The sequence below is a fragment of the Gekko japonicus genome, unplaced genomic scaffold (genome assembly GCF_001447785.1).
Source record: "Gekko japonicus isolate JY-2015 unplaced genomic scaffold, Gekko_japonicus_V1.1 scaffold18, whole genome shotgun sequence".
Lineage (NCBI taxonomy): Eukaryota > Metazoa > Chordata > Lepidosauria > Squamata > Gekkonidae > Gekko > Gekko japonicus.
The window spans coordinates 3,090,734-3,108,037 of NW_015170275.1; the positions used below are offsets into that span (position 1 = coordinate 3,090,734).

Genomic DNA, 17,304 nt, shown 5'->3' on the forward strand with positions numbered 1-17,304 from the left:
GCCGCGAGGGGGGGGGGTGGGGGAGGAGACCAGGGGAAGGGGGGTGGAAGAGATCGGGGACAGGGGGGAATTGGCGGGCTAGGTGGCTGGCAGCTCTGCTCTGGGCACCAATGTAACAGTTTTCCCTGCATCTTCCTTGCCTCAGCCCTTCTCTGGCTACCATTATGTCCCCAGCTACCAGAGAGCTTTTTAAAAATTTGGGAATCAGTGTGTCACTATATCATTATTTATTTACTTCGTTTGTACTCCAACTTTCTCACTGATATTCAAGACATATTACAGAATTTTTAAAAATGGAAAAGACCAATATAATATAAACAAAGCAATAAAATGTGAATAAGACATTTGAAGATAGTTAAGAAATTTCCATTGGTCCAAAATGTGGCAGCTCAGGCTACTATCAGGGGTTAGTACAGAGATTATATCACCTCTCTGTTGAAAGATATGCACTGGCTACCCATCAGGTTCCAGGCACAAGTCAAAGTGCTGGTTCTTACCTTTAAAGCCATAAATGGCTTACGGATAGGGCCCCTGATAGACCATCTCCTCCCATGCTGTCCAGCCCACCAGTTAAAATCTGCCTCTCCAGCCCTGCGCTCTGGGCCCTGCCTTCAGGAGTGAAGCGAGTGATGACTAGAAATGGGGCATTTTCGATGGTGGCACTTTACCTTTGGAATGCCCTCCCCCTTGAGGCTTGCCTGGTACCTACTTTGCTTTCATTTAGGCACCAGGCTAAAACACATTTTTTAGCCAAGCTTTTAATTTGCAGTTTATTTTATAAGCTTTTAAATAATCTGCTCTATTCTATGTTTTTTTTTTACTGTTTACCTTTTTCACAGCTTTTAAAAAATGGCTTGTGTTATATATACTGTTTTATTCTAAATAGTATTTATTTTTATTTATTCAAAACATTTCTATACTGACACTGAGCCTGTTTTTGCATCAGTTGCATATTAACGGCGTATAAATGACATAAAAGCAAACATCAGATGCCGCAGAAATAGGCAGGATGAAAAGAGTATTTCTGACCATGCACATAAATTCAACAACAAAAACAAAATACATATTTGTACATCAGTAGATGAGATACCATTTTTTTAATATTTTCCCCTAGCGAATACTTACAGATGTAAATGACTGAGATGGTGGTCTTCTGCCAGTAGCTTTTGGTCTGGTAGTTGTTGGGTGGCTGAGCTTCTCGGCAACAGGTACTACAGAATCAAACCCTTCCAGGTCTTGAAGACATGGGGAGGGGGGGGGGGAATCAGAGTCAAAATCACTCAAAGTGGTAACAGATTATATAAAAAGACATTTCTATTTTAGATTTCTGAGTTCTCATACTGTAGAACCAAGGTTGATTTTATGCACTGACACACAGAGACTTATTGTGCTGGGTCTGGCCAGTCGCCAAGGAAAAACTTCACTGATACACAGTCCAAAGGCAACATAAGAACATAAGAGACGCCAATGTTGGATCAGGCCAAAGGCCCATCCAGTCCAACACTCTGTGTCACACAGTGGCCAGAAATACCAGGTGCCATCAGGAGGTCCACCAGTGGGGCGAGGACATTAGAAGCCCCCCAAGCACCAAGAAGACAGAGCATCACTTGCCCCAGAGCCCCTATCTATACCTTGTGGCTAATAGCCACTGATGGACCTCTGCTCCATATGCTTATCTAATTCCCTTTTGAAGCCGTCCATGCTTGTAGCCGCCACCACTTCCTGTGGCAGTGAATTCCATGTGTTAATCACTCTTTGGGTGAAGAAGTACTTCCTTTTATCCGTTCTAACCCGACCACTCAGCAATTTCATTGAGTGGCCGGCCACGAGTTCTTATATTGTGAGAAAGGGAGAAAAGTTTCGGGTTGCTCTTTTCTGCACTTTTTCCAAAGCTATAATATCCTTTTTAAGGTGTGGTGACCAGAATTGCACACAGTATTCCAGATGAGGTCGCACCATTGATTTATATAGCGGCATTATGATATTGGCTGATCTGTTTACAATACCCTTCCTAATAATCCCCAGCATAGCATTGGCCTTCTTTATTGCAGTCACACACTGTCTTGACATTTTCAGTGAGTTATCTACTACAACTCCAAGATCTCTCTCTTGATCAGTCTCTGCCAGTTCAGACCCCATCAATGTGTATTTATATTTAGGATTTTTGGCTCCCATGTGCATCACCTTGCACTTGGCCACACTGAACCCCATTTGCCATTTGCCATGTTGACGCCCACTTGCCCATCCTTGACAGATGCCTTTGGAGTGCCTCACAATCCTCACGGGTTTTTACCACCCTGAACAACTTCGTATCATCCGCAAATTTAGCCACTTCACTGCTTACTCCCAACTCCAAATCATTAATGAACAAGTTCAAAAGCAGTGGACCAAGTACTGCTGAGAAACAGTGCCAAGGGTCAGAATGCCGGAAAATCAGTCAGAGTTCTCAGGAGCAGAGGCTGGCAGCTGGGACAAGGTCCGAGATTGCATGGTTGCATCCGGACCGAGGCAGGTGAGTGTGGTTGCTTATACTCCGATCCTCCCTTCCCCTGGGAGACGACATGCAAAGATTCATGGCCTTTGCAATAGCTGAAGTCTGGCACTCCTCCATCTCTCCCGCACCTCCAGACGCTGGCGTGCCCTGCATCTGGGACATTCAGGTGAGCTAGGTGGGGACTCTGGCATCGAGGTGTCTCCAACTGGGGGTGCTGGGCCAGGCTCTTCCTCCAACTGCACCTCAGGCTCTTCGCCTTGCTGCACCTCAGATGCTGGAGCCTCTTCTCCCTCAGGTGTTGGCAAAGGTTCCTCTTCAGGGCTGACTCCGGAGAAGGCTGGGTTGCTCTGTGCCTCTTCCTCATCTGAGGAATAGTCAATCTTGGCTGAGCCATGACACCTATGGTCTTTATCTTTCTTCCCAGTTAAACCTTTAAAAGGTTGCTGCAATAATTGAGCACCCGGAAGGTTTATATCCAGCATGTATAAGAGATGAATGAATGACTATTCTAAGAGTATTTATTTATTTATTTATTTGTTTATATATTTATTTATACCCCGCCCTCCCCATTTCACAAGCAATAGTAACAAAGGGAGTTTCATACCACTGCAAATCAAAAGAAGAAACCACAGGAACAGCTCTTTTGTATTTTATTTTTAAAAGTATTTGCAGCATCACATTTGCAAATGCTATGCTTCTTCATAGCCAAGTATTCAGACAACTTGCTTCCCTTACTCCCCAAGCAATCGATCCCTTTGACTGATGAGTCTGCTTCTAATTCTGTCTCTAATCAGATTTATCTGGTACTTTTAAGTCCTGTAGGATAACATTTGCCCTTGTCACAGTGAAATGTTGCACATTCTGTCACTCAGTATTTGGCAGGGTATGAAGTTGCAAAACTATCCTTGTGGAGATAAGGTGATAATAGAGATAACATAATAATTTACCATATTGAGCTTGTGGTGCACACTAGCCTAATATCTATTATTATCTGATGCCTATCACCAGTGTATTAAATTAGGATATTTTTTATCAATAAACCAACAATATATGCTAAGGATGCTTCTGTGAAATTGTATTTTTATTCCTATGACTCACTCTTTTTACCAGTCAAATACTAATAAACTGGATAGTGTCCAACAACAAGATGATTATCATGTAAATGATTCTATGTACCAATATATCTTTATTCAAAATTCCTATTAATACTTTATTTGAGCAATACATAATCTGCTTTGGAAGATTGCAATCAAATTACATAAACAGGGACACAGCCAGGAACATAAATCTCACACTTAGGAAAAGGTTATAAGGTTCACATTTTGCTGTCAGTAAATGATGAGAGCATCTGAAGGTTAAATTGCCTAGTTTATCGATGTAGTTTTACATCAACCTCTTTCTAAATTACTACCTGACCTCTTCTGCAAACTTAATCTCTCTCTCTCTCTCTCTCTCTCTCTCTCACACGCTTATATTACAAATATACAGCTACCCAGCACTGCCTCCTCTACTAAAGCCATACTCAAAATGGTTTTTGAAAAAATGTAGGAATAGAATGGAGAGGGTCCCATTCATACATATTACCACAGTTTACAAGAGTAGTAAGGAAAGATGAAGTTCTTGAGAGGCAGGTGTTGCAGTTTCTTGTTCGGCTTAAAAGGGAGCCAGTATAGCTATAACCCGCTGGACCTTAAGTCTGGAATTCTGTACTGTTGGTCTGGGAACCTTTCACATGGAAAGTACGCCCATCACTGTACCTCCATACTTCAGCTCAAAACTTGCTTCTTCCATAACACTTCAGACTAACCTCAGGATCTCCATATCCAACTGAAAAGAACCTTAAATATGAGCAGCACATCCACCCCATGAGTAGGATTTCAAAGCATCTCCAAGCACAGCAAGATTTGCCTGCCTTCTTTCCTCTTGCTGCAGCCTGCTGTTCCCCCTTAAATGCTGTTTCAGGGACTCTCAGGAACAGTGTGGGTGGCTGATGGAAAAGGAGAATAAGCAAAAATCATCCTTCCTTTCTCTACCAACAAATGTTCAGTTCCACTGGTGAGAATTCTATTCTGCCAGAAGAGCAGCACCTTCGGATCCAGTCCCTTGTTACCCTGTGCCTCACTTTCCCTTGTCTCCTTTTGTTTCTCCCCAACTAAATCTAGATTGGAACATCTAGGGCTGCCAAGTGGGGGCGGGTAAACCCCCGCTTTGGAGGCCCGATTTCCTCCGCCGCCGTGGAATTGGGCCCCGGGGGGAACCCCACCCCGGCGTGCGCGTCACCAGGAAGTGACGTTATAACGCCGGGCACGCTGGGGGTGGGGCCACGACCATCCGAGGGGAAACCCTATGGTTTCCCCTCGAATGGTCGTGGCCCCGCCCCCAGCGTAACCGGCATCATAACGTCACTTCCTGGTGATGTGCGTGCGGCGCGTGCTTTGCGCGCACTCTGGGATCCACCCAGGAGTCCCCCGCTGCGGAGGTAAGCTATACTTGGCAACCCTAGGAACATCTCTTTTCTCCTATCCAATGGTAATATATAAAATTATAGAAATAATTTCTTACCCTACCATACTCAACTGGATATCTCACTTCGAATGGAATTCTGTTAGTTGCAAATCCCTTTCAAGCCATGAAAGTCACCACAGATTAGAAAAACTTGCACTCTTGATTTAGAGGAGACAAGTGATAGCCTTTATTGATTAAATTGATGTAAAAGATATAGACTGAAAATTAGCCTGTGGGATGTCAGTGATTTTAATGATGCGAAATTTTGTGTGTTTATATTGTGCTATCGTTTCTTAAACCATGTATAGGTATTAAAATAAAAAAACACTAATTGAAATTGGAAATCAGAATTTTTTGTATTAAGAAGAAAGTCTCCATTCAATCTAAACACCATTGATCGAAATAATGATAATCTATCACTATAATAGTCAACAATACTGAGTGGAATGGTGAAGGGGAGAATGACAGATATTTCCTTGTCTTCACAAGGATGACAGTGTCCAGCATGGGTCTAATCTCTCAGAAACAAGTCATACCTACAATCCTAAACAAGTTACACCTTTCTATACTCTTTCAAGGGTATTACTCTGTTTAGGATCACATCCATGGCTACCTTTATCTTTTAACATATCCCATGATATACCATAATAAGAATCTCAGAATTACTTATAATATTTAGTATTAAAATAAAAACTACACATTGACAAGGAATTCTGAAAAAGAGAGGCTACATCCTGTGGACAGGTTTCTATCAAGTCTCTGAAAGTGCCAGAAAATAATTTACAAATAGTAAAAATCAGCCACAGAATATGCTGCTTTCAGAAAAGTTTAATTCATACAGTAGTAGTATGTTTATTCCATTTTCTTAAGGCTGAAAAATTATAGTATAGAAGTTATGCTTCAAGGCATCTGGGTTAGTTAATAGATGTGGTTTAACAAACCTGGGTAATTCTATTAAATTGGTAAAGATGGCTTGTAGATTTCTATGAGACAGACCATTTTCAAAATGTATGTTCGCCCATGAAATTCTAACTCACATTTCACAACTGTTCACTTAGGAAACCAATCAGCGCAACCTTACCCCTTTATCTTCCATTATTTCCTTATTTTAGGTAGACATTGTTTCTTTCCTGCACCCTACTCAACCATCCTCTGCAAAAAAAGTTTCTTCTGACACACAGACTTTTTGAGTAATGGCTTGACACTTCTTTATCAAAACTCTGCACCCTTCTTTGTAGACTGAGACGCATCTAAAATTGGTCATATGTCAAACTAAAATTACAGAAAAAGAGATTATACTGGTCTCATGTTGCTCAAGAGGAAAAAAGGAACTAGTTTAAAGTAATGGGCCGGATCCTATGGATTTTAAACTCGTAATCTGCACAATAGTGTTCCAAGAAGCGCATTTGGCTCATGATGAACAGTGACTTTCTTGTTCTTTCCTATGAGCATAACACTTCAAGACCACTTCTCTAGGAATCCCTGTGTCTGCATACACAAAACTATTTCTAAGAAAATAACAGGAAGCTCCTCATTTGCAATGCTTTGGGTTATGTGTTATTTTGGTCCAAAGTTCATGCATTTAATTTACACTAAAGCATGAGGTTTTTGATTTAACTTGTAATGATGGTCTAAAATTATTTATTAGAACTTTAGGACAGCAACTCTTTGCACTGTAATGATTAACTTGTGTGCACCATGGATGTGCATGAATCAGTGCAACGTTTTTAGAGCCACTAAATTAACTATCATATAACACCTTGTAGTCTACTAATAACTGTACCTGCAACATCAGAACAAAACAGGATGTCAAGAGAATGATACTATACATGCTGCTCATTCTCAGGCAAAAAAAATGGCAGGACAGACAGAAGGTGGAAAACAGCCTTACCATCATCAAGTGAAGAAGAGTTACCCATGGTAAAAGGATGTAAATGGGGAAAGCTTGAAGAAATATGAGTAGAAAGGAAAAGAAAGGCATCACTGGAAATGTAGAAAAAGAAGAGAAAAGAAAACAAGGTGTGAGGAGGAAAGGGGAATAGGTTTGCTCTAGACACTTAACAATAAGACTAACAACAACTTTTTGTGAGAAAGACACGGGACCACAATTCTGTGGCAAGTCTAAGAACATAAATGCCTTATGTGCAGATAATCAAATTTGAAAACAATAAACACAAAATTAAATATCGCTCCTTTATTAAATATAAATATAGAGATATAAATATCCTAAATCTCCATGCCAAGAAAATTACATCCATCTCCGAGTCATGTTAACACACACTGATGTCAAATTTGCAGTCAGCATCTCGTCATGGTAAACCCAGACGGGACTAAGGCTCATGTATTTCCATTTCACACAGCATTAAACACAACTCATTCCCGACTGTAGCCAGCATTCTACAAATCCAGCAATGCTCTTTCAAGGGTTATATATACTACAACTGTGTGAGGCTTGATTTGTGCAAGTGTATTTTATAAAGCACGCTTGCTAAACAAAGTATATCTGGACCATACCATCAAATCAGTCTATAAAGACTACAGCTGAAGCCTACCCTCTGTTGATTTACATCACCATGTAAGAGACCGTTTTGACAATATTTCTTGCCTTGCATGCATTTCACTTCAATTTCACCTGCCCTCATTCTGCCCTCAATCCATTTATGAATATAGATCTTTCTGAAGTATTTCTCCATTCTCTCCCATTTTCATTTGCAGTGTAACATTACAAACAACAAAAAATGTAATCCACTCACTCTCTCTCCACTTTCAAAATCATTAAGAAACCCATTAAAGGCCCCAAACAATTCAGTTTCTTGTATGATTAATACTGTGTAATACTGTAATATTTTAGGTTTTATTTAATTTTGTATCTTTCTATTTATCGTTTTTTAAAAAATTCTTATGAAAATGCAAGTGGCCTACCACATGCTCTACAATGGAGTATTCCTGGTTTCTTTTCCTTTTCTAAAAACAAATTAGGGAGTCCTGATTTCCTGTTGATTTACAAATTAGGGAATTGTGATTTGCTGCTGCATCCTCATTTATGCTTCCAAAACACACAGCAATCCTATGATTTATTGCTATTAAGTTATTATAATTTTCACACAGCCTTTTACTCAATGCTAAAATCTACCTATCATTACTTGCTAACTCTAAGAATTTTGTAAGATATGAAATTATTAATAGCATGACTCATAATTATAATAAAGCCTTTACACTCAAAAACACACTGCATCATGATTGCTACTTTAATGAGGAAACATAATAAATATACCCATTTAAGTATTCAGGCCGCTTATTTGTAGTTTATTAATTTTTACAAGCACATTGTACTGCTTCTATGTGAGTCTGCCTGAAAAGCAATGTTTATGAACTTAACAACTGCCTCACTATTAGAGATTCTACGTAGCAGGGGGGAACCCACATGAAACAGACACAAAATCTGAGAGCAAATCACCACCTGATTCTAAACATACTAATTTTGAATTAAGTCCTGCAGAGCTCAGTGGACTTAGTTCCAAGTGAGTATGCTGAGGACTGCAGCCTAATTATTAGAAACCTTAGTTTTAAATGTTAGCACAACAGTTGCAAATAAATGCAAAACTGCCAAGCGTGGAGAAAAGGAAGGTTAGTTAATTGCAGCATAACATTCTATCAACATGTGCTCCATGAAGAAACCACAACATAAAAATAACAGTGCATGCCACCAATGAGATGTAGTAATGCTTACAATTTAGGATACAAAGAGTCTGCCTCTTACAAAAACATGTCTGCTGCAGCACAGTTGTTATTGAACTGAGTGACTGAAGCAGATGACATTGAAATATTTCCATCTGCAAATGACACTGTCTGGATTTGCTTTCAGATATATGACCATGGTCAGAACACCTCGTTTCCCACCTCTAGTCAGAAGTCCACTACACCAGCAACTTGGAACATAGCTCTAAAGGATGGTAAACTCATGAAGGTGAAAAAAATCAGACTGCATCTTTAGTCCTCAAAGTTTAACTTGAAGTGATTCAGGACATCTGATCAGCTGCTTAGCTACTACAGAGATCAACAATTCCTTGTAAAAATGGCAGGAACTACTTCAGGTAATATATATTTTTTAAATCCTTGCTTTTTTAAAAAAAACTAAATACAAACTATCTGCAATTGCACAAAATATGAATCTTTAAGATCAACACTTTTGTATCTAGTTTTTTCAATATTTACAAAAAAACCAATACCCCATAAAATAACAGCTAATTAAAATGTTATCACAAAATGTATGATTGTATTAATAATGCAGAAGTGCATATGCAGCTGGAAACTTGATAACAAGATGACTTTATTAGGTAGGTTATTAAAAAAACACCTCAACTTACCAATGTCATTGCTTCTTTCTGTGGCGTTTTTCTCTAAGGTGCTGGATAGTGTACAACCCACTATATCTACTTTTGGAATATCACTCCTGTATTTTGAAACAAAAGTGACATTTACTAGAATTGCCTGCTAACAGGACATTTTTAACTTGCATCTAACTAACAGGGGAAAGAAGCATTTCTCTTACACAGCTCCTGGGTCACAGCAAGCTGTCAGCGAAAGTCATCTCTCGTAAACCAACATGCTGCTTGGATTAACCTTATCTTGTTTCTCTTTAACACCTGTCAAATGGGCCTATTTTAGACACACCAGAGTCCTAAACAATTTCTCAAATGCTATCAGCATCTTGAAATGAAAAAGTCAAAAAGCAACCCACCCCAGTAATATTTTCAAATAATTTTTTGCCCCCCCACCAATCATGAAAACAAATGGCATAGCTGTGCAGACTCATTAACAGGTACAGAGAAAATTTCACGTTGCGAAGATGGGAGTAAGATTTCCCCAGTTTTCAGCTGCTGGCTGAAGCTCTTGATTACGATTGGTCTCCCTTGTCATTCACTGCTGACATCACATGAACATAAGAATAGCTAACTGCAGTCTGCATCAGCCAAATGGTCCACCTAGCTGCTGAGCATCCTGTTTTTAACAGTGGCCAGTCACATGCTCAGGGTACTCTGGCAACAGCCTTCACTTGCTAATTTGACAATCAGAGGTATGGTGCCTTTGAACATCGACATCCTATTCGGCTATCATGTTCAGTAGCCAGCAATAGACCTACCCTCCATAAATTCACACAGCCCTCTTTTAAATCTCAGTCAGTGGCTATCACCACATTTTATGGCAATGAGTTCCATGGGTCAGCTACTCATTTTGTGAAGTACCTTGTGTCTGTCTTGAATTAACAATTCGTTTCATAGGTTCTAGTACTATGGGAGAGAAGCTTCTTGTTATTTTTTTACTTATCTCATTTGTACCCACCATTCTTCTCAGTGGGAACCCAAAGCTTCATTTTACGCTTATCTCAATCTGATGGCTGACATAGGGGCATGCAATTTTTCTCTCTCTGTATTTTTCAGTTTGGGTCTATTGTACCTGAAAAAAATTTAACGATTCCCTCCCCCCCAAAAAACAACAGATCCCAATACCTGAAAAGTATTCGGATCTAGGGTTTTGTGGAACCGATTTTTTTCGGGTCCAGTAGACCAGAAGTGAAAGACACCGAGGGGGGGAGGGGAAGCAACGACAAAGCCACTAAAAACAGCTGAGGCTCTTGGGGGAGTTCCCTTTAAACTGGATTGCCCAAAAGAACTCACCAAGCAGCTAATCCGTCTTAGAGTGGACGGCCCAACAGAGCCCGCCCAGGAGCCGATCCTGCAAGGACAATTCTCCCCACAGGCTCTGCTGGGCAGCCCAGTTAAGAGTGGACTACCCAACAGAGCCCACCCAGGAGCCAATCCTGCGGAGAGAACCCTCCCCACAGGCTCTGCTGGGGAGCCCAGTTTAGAGTGGAATGCCCAACAGAGCCTGCCCAGGAGCCGATCCTGTAATTTCTGAATATATCCCAGATTTTTTTCAGGGATATTTTTCCTGTTCTCCCAGAAAATCCTGGATGCATTTGGGAAGCTGAGATATACCCTAAAAATACTAATAAGATTTCTTTCGGGTACCTTTTCAGTTTGGGTAAATGCAAATGCACACCTAGGCTGACAGTGCATGACTGGCCCAAGGACCCCCAGAAACATTCCATATCAGATGGGAATTTGAACCTGAGCCTTCCAAATCTTAGTCCAGCACTCTAACCACTACAGTACCCTGTTTTTATCCACTTTTCCCACACAAAGCATATTTTTGTAGGTCTCTATCATGACACCTTTCAATCATTTTTTCCCTAAGCTAAAAAGTTCCAAATGCTTTAAGGCTTGCCTCATATGGAAGGTACTCATACTCCCATGATTATTTTGGTTGCTCTTTTCAGCCCTTCAGTATCCTTTCTAAGATGCAGAGAGCAGAACAGTACACAGTATTCCAAGCCAACTCCCTGGTTCTTTTTTTCCACAATAGATTTTAAAATAGTAACAGGACTTCTGTTCACCCACCCCAGGCTCTTTATTTAAGGTTGCAATCCCACATATACTTACACTTCAAAAGGGATTTAAGCAATAACTATGTAAACAATTGCACCCTAAGAACTGAAAAATTTCTTCACCCACATGGTCATTACTCCTACCAGGAAGTGCTGGAAGAACCAATACCTTGTATGGGTCATAGGCACAATTGGTCTTTCTGGTCTCCTCGGAGGCAATGTACCAGGCCTGTTCAAAGAGTTTGTTTTCGGTGGTCGAGGTTTCTTCGGTGGTATTGCAGGAACAGAAGGCTTCTGTAAATCTAACAGTTTTTGATCTCTCTCTGGTCTTTCTTTAAATCAATTTCCCCAAAAAAGAATAAAGGCATTATTAAGTAGAACTCCCAAACACACCAAACTCTATAACCTTGAGAAGTGATAATTACTGGCAATGAACAATCTTGTATAACTCACCACTCCTTACTGTGACAATAACAATGGCATGTATCCTACCTTAGGCTGGAGGAGGAATATTTTTTTACATGTATACTACCTTGGTCCAGCCTAAGGAGCAGGATATATGCCAGTATAGATGCACTAACTGCTTTAAGGTTATGCAGAAACTCTCTCAGACCTAATCAAACTAAATTTTTGTTCACCATTATTATTATTTTTTCTAAAAACAAATCAATTATTTATACTCATACTCAAACATTTCTCTATCCAACAACAATAGACGGCCTTATTGTCCAGATCCAAAATCTTGCAAAGGAAGGCCACCCAAGAGTGGGGTAAATCTTTCTGCAGACTTGGGATTTTCATAGCGCTATGAAAACTTTTTTAAAATTGGGAAGGGGGGACTAAAAGCAACCCAAAGCAAAAGTCCATGAGTGTGCATGTGCAGAAATCACAGGGAAAAGACCCCCAATGATCAGATAGCATTTTTTTACTGTTGTAGAAACTAGGGTTTCCAACCTCCAAGTGAGGCCTGGAGGTCTCCTGGCATTATAACTGATCTTCAGGTGACAGAGATCAGTTCCCGTGGTGAAAATGGCTGCTTTGAAGGGTGGACTATATGTTATCACATCCCTGCTGAGGTCCGTCCCCTCCCTAAACTCTGCGCTCTCTAGTCTCTGCCCCCAATTCTCCAGGAATTTCCCAACCCAGAGTTGGCAACCCCAGTAGAAGCTCAAAATGGCACATGATGATCCATGCCCCCAACCAGGAAATAAGAGGAACCGAACTGGGGGAGAGGTTGTGTGTGGGGGTTCCCCCCTACCACGACAAAGGAACCAGGTGACTGATTTACATTTGGAAAAGGAGCTGAGGAAAAAGATTTAAAACCCCTTTGACCTGCAACATGGTGCCAGTAGAAATCTGCTTCCTTCCTGCCCTAGGCAGTTACTATTCAGAGGATGTTTTATCTTGGATCTTTAACATATTATATAGTTTGTCACCTAGCAAGGGCTTCTATACTCTGCCTCTTGCAAGAAAACAAAAAGTGCATCCTCTTCCTGTCCTCTCAGTCTAGCAGGGGAAAGAAAAGAAGCATGCACGCCTATGAGCATGCCTGGCTTCATGAATGCTACCAGGCCTTGTGTCTTCTGTATTTAGGACAGTCAGATATTTGGAACAGTTTTTCCACCCCTCTTCCAGAAGAAAAAAAAGACAGGTGAGGGCACCTACCAGAAATATTCCATTCTGAATGGCTGTGCCTTGATGTTAATCTCAGGGCTATGGTTACACATGACACAGTTTACAGGTCTACCCCAGGACCTCTCAGGCCAAACGCATGCTGGAACTGTTTGGAGTTTCCAGCAATTTTTGAAACTTCCTTTTCAGGCATTTGGGAGACCAGATCAGAACTACGACGTGTGAGAAAAAAGAGTCCCCCCCCCACACACACACTGTTTTCCCAGGGAGCGGCTATTTGTTGTATGTGTATATTTCCCCAAAAGGACAAAGTTTCAACACAAAACTACTAGCTCATACCTGGTTTGTCAGGAAAGACCTATAAACAGAACTCTTTAAATTCAGGTTGTCCATGAGGAAGAGTGAGCACAAAAACCAAGGATTCCCTTTGGTTTATTTAAGAAGTGAGGCACAGGGTGAAGATTATGGCTGAAACAATATTTGAAAAAGCTTCTTTACAGCTCACCCATGTAGTGCTCTGTTAGTAGCACTAAAACACAAGGGAGGTTTTCTTTATTCCTGTTTCTGAAAATTGTAACAGAACCTCTACCAATATGCAGTATAGGTGCTTTTTACATGAAATTAAGAGATGAAATAACACAGATATGGATTAGAAAGACATAAAAATATACTTAATCTGGCCACTCTGCTAATGGCTTAGAAAATATGGATTGAAACACACTTTTCCACTTTTAATTTCCTACCTTTTTCTTCTGTTCGATGAGGAAGACATTCTGGTCTTTCAGGAGGTACCTTTTTGATTTCATGCTTTCTATCTGTGGTAGCTGTCAAGAATCAAAATTCAGTTGTTAAGAAAAAGGTAAAACACACACACACATACACATTAGCACTCTGGGTTGGATCCTATCTATGAATCTGTTCTGATAAGGGCAGTCTTCCTGTAGCACAAAGAGTTTTACCTCTGGTGTCATCAGAGCAAGGTATCTTGTGCCAGAGATTATATTAGTGGAGATGATGTCATGTATCCTAACACTCTGCTCAGCAATATGTGAAGTCCTGTACCATCCCAAGGAGGCTTTCTCCAACTCAAGTGGCTCTTCTGCCAGAAAAAAATGCTCCTAAGGCAGAAAAAGGACTTCAAACATTGCTGAATGGAGTGCTAGGATGCCTTCCAGTAGCTTGTAAAGAACATGTTAATTCAAACTGGATATGTATTTTCCCCAGAAAGCTCTTAGGTGAACAAAATACAAATAGCGGACTAGTACATATACTGTGGTGCTTCCATTTTATCTGGTGAACCTGATACACCTGGAAAAGGTTTATTCTTTTGATATGCTACTAGAGTCTTCTGGGTTTTTTTTTTACTGCAAGACTACATTGTAGCAGCAGAGACTGACCATTATGCTGACTTTCATTCCCTCTCCCCATCTTCATTCTGCTTTAAAGGACCCATGGTCCTTAAAGGACAAGGAGAGAGTGCTACAGTTGTGTCGAGGGTGCTCTCATGAAACTATCTTTGCACTGTACAAGGTGCTAGTCAGGTGTTGCTCTCCTGAAGGTAATTGCTTATTACCTGGGCAAGCAGTACACAGAGGGTTTTTCTTTAGAAAATAAAACTGTGTTTATTCACCATTACTGTATAGTTTGCTAGTTCCGGCAAGAGAAATCAGTGCATTATCCTAATGAAACATTAGTGGCTTTAATTTTAACTCTGAATATAATTTGCAAGAGGTATAAGCTTTTGTATCACATGAAAGCTTATTCCTTCGCCTGCTGCTTTAGACCAACATGGCTACCCACCTGAATCTATCATTTGAAAGTTAGTGTTTTTCTGTAACAACCACTAGATGGCAAGGCTATATTGTTGCTCATAAACAATTTTGAGAGATTTTTGGATAAACAATAATCTATGTCATAAAATCAAAGGTATTCTATGTTGCTGGATGCCAAAAGGAAAGCGTAAAAAACTACAGTGAACGGAAGTATAACACCTGCATGAAGACATAGATCAACCCTCCCTGCCTAATTTAATTCGGGGAAATGTAACAAATGCCAGTATCTCATCTAACTGTACTGGAGCTTGATTTCTTCACAATTTCCCTCACAATTTCTTAGTGACATGAGCAATTCTGAAAGTGCTAGAGTAATCTATTACAAGTATAAAGTACCCACAGTTTAACAATTCTTAAATGGCATGGTGGATAGTGATACTGACAGTCTACATGAAGAGACAGAAAAATGGTTTGACTGTCTATAAGCTATATTTACTGATGTTTACCATATGACAGCAGTGTATTACCTAATCCTTGTTTGATGGCAGGAGCCGTTGGAGGTGGTGGTTTCTTAGGTCGCTGAAGCAAAAGGAAGTAACCACAAGATTACTACCAAGAATTTATGCTGATTTATTTTATACTTACTTGAAGAGGAAAACAAATCCTGTAAAGCTTTTACTAATGTAGTAAGTACAGTTTTAAAGATAAGATAAACACCACAGAAAACCATGATTACCAATTCAATAATCAATATGATTGTTTCCTAAAGATAAAGAAAATGAAAAGCTCCAGCCAACATGACCCTCGTGTACCAGACAGCATACTGAATGAACATCCAAAGCTATTTTGGAAAATACATAGGCATTAAAGAAAGAAATTTCACAGATTCAACCAGATTAGTAAACAAGGATCATAGAAAATTCTCTCCTGATGGTATGTTTTTATTGCTGCTGTACGTCTGTTTTCCCATCTGTGGGAGACACTGTAAAACACCAGTGCAGGCTCTGCAAGCCTGATGGAATGAAACAAAACTCTATCAATAGATTACTATTTGCCATTATTTAACCAATCACAATTTAAAAAGGTCTTCAGTACAATGGCTACTGAACATACCTCATGAACCCCTTCCAGATTTCAATTCCTTACCCTAAGAGCTCAAGGTGGCTCTTAAACATAGAGAAAGTCAGACGCACGCAACTGACATAGGCTATAAAATGTTAATAGCACATCAGCCTCAAGTAGAGGGTGTTATTATAAAAGGTTAAAGTGCTTGGAATTTATAGGATTATGAAGCACAAGAATTTATCATAGACTTTTGGGGTTCTAATTATTGAGGAAATCCATAATATAATGGGATACTCATTACTATTTAGTGCTAAAGTAATAATGTTATATTATTCGGAAGAGACATGAGCAGAAACAGATTTGGAAATGGTTCTTGTACTTTTAACAACAGCCACAATATGTATAGTAGTGGGATTGGAAAACCACCCTGATTGTCAAATATGAAGGGATGGCGCCTGAGAATATGGAATGTATTATTAATGATAAAATCAACATATAGGAGATTTCAAAAGCTAGCCTTCCCTGACAAATTTTAAGAGAAATTGTTATGTATTAACAGCATAACATGAATCGCTCAATATACTTCCCATGTTGAGCTTCGAGCCGGCCAAGGCTCCGTCAGTACGAACATTCAAAACAGCGACCAATCAAAGAAGAGCTATTCCCTGAGCGGGAAGGACACTGATTCGCCCTTATCTATGCAATCTGATTGGTTGTTATGTAAATAGTAGGCGTGGCTATATTAGCCCGGTATGTTTAAAAGGAGCCCAGCTCCAATGTTAAGTTGTTCTGATTCCTGAATGCGTTTGTGTGCTTGTTCGAATAAAGCTGAATCACTTGCTGAAATCACTCTACGGGTCTTTGTTAGTGCGATCTAACAATTGGCGACGAAGGTGGGATGTTAAAGCAGGTAGGCAGTCCTGCAGACATTCCCACACAGACCCAGAACGAAGCGAGCAAAGCACAGCAGCCGATCTAGCGGAGGCGCCATCAGACCCGGTGCCCAAGTCTCCCCCGATGGCTGGGAATCAGAAGTTCGAGGCATTCGAACCATCGTCCGAAGATTGGGACTCGTACCTCGCCAGGTTCGAGTTCCATTTGGAGACACACGACATCACCGAGGAGACAAAGAAGCGAGCATGCCTCCTGAGTTCGTGTGGAAAGGACACCTTCGACATTGCGAGGTCGTTGGTGGCCCCGACCGAGGTGAAGACCGTCTCCTTTGCGGACATCACGAAGAAACTGAAGGCTCACTTCTCACCGCAACCTTCAGAAATTGCCTGCAGGCATGCCTTTTACAAAAGAAACCAAGCGGCAAATGAGACCATCGCAGACTTTGTGGCGGCCCTTCGAAAGGCAGCGAGGCCGTGCAATTTTGCGGATGTGGA

At 40.5% G+C, this 17,304-nt stretch overlaps 1 protein-coding gene and 1 long non-coding RNA gene across 4 annotated transcripts in view; one reads left to right on the plus strand and one right to left on the minus strand.

The window, feature by feature from the left end:
* The window catches only part of SH3KBP1 (SH3-domain kinase binding protein 1), a 104,857-nt gene that overhangs the window by 11,934 nt on the left and 75,619 nt on the right, over positions 1-17,304 (minus strand). The window contains exons 8-13 of one of the 2 annotated variants that reach the window (XM_015417617.1): positions 15,379-15,430; positions 13,823-13,903; positions 11,617-11,779; positions 9,367-9,452; positions 6,891-6,982; positions 1,132-1,235 (exon numbers count right to left, since the gene is read on the minus strand). In XM_015417617.1, coding sequence (XP_015273103.1) covers positions 1,212-1,235; positions 6,891-6,982; positions 9,367-9,452; positions 11,617-11,779; positions 13,823-13,903; positions 15,379-15,430 — 498 coding nt within the window. In that variant the 3' untranslated portion in view covers positions 1,132-1,211. Of the gene's footprint in view, positions 1-1,125; positions 1,236-6,890; positions 6,983-9,366; positions 9,453-11,616; positions 11,780-13,822; positions 13,904-15,378; positions 15,431-17,304 lie in introns of those variants that run through there. The other variant, XM_015417616.1, reaches the window with a different exon arrangement.
* Positions 8,911-17,304, plus strand: part of LOC107115851 — a 13,422-nt gene continuing 5,028 nt past the window's right edge. Inside the window, exons 1-3 of one of the 2 annotated variants that reach the window (XR_001482686.1) lie at positions 8,911-9,093; positions 15,400-15,537; positions 15,621-15,784. This is a non-coding gene — a long non-coding RNA (uncharacterized LOC107115851). The remainder of the gene's footprint in view (positions 9,094-15,399; positions 15,538-15,620; positions 15,785-17,304) is intronic. The other variant, XR_001482687.1, reaches the window with a different exon arrangement.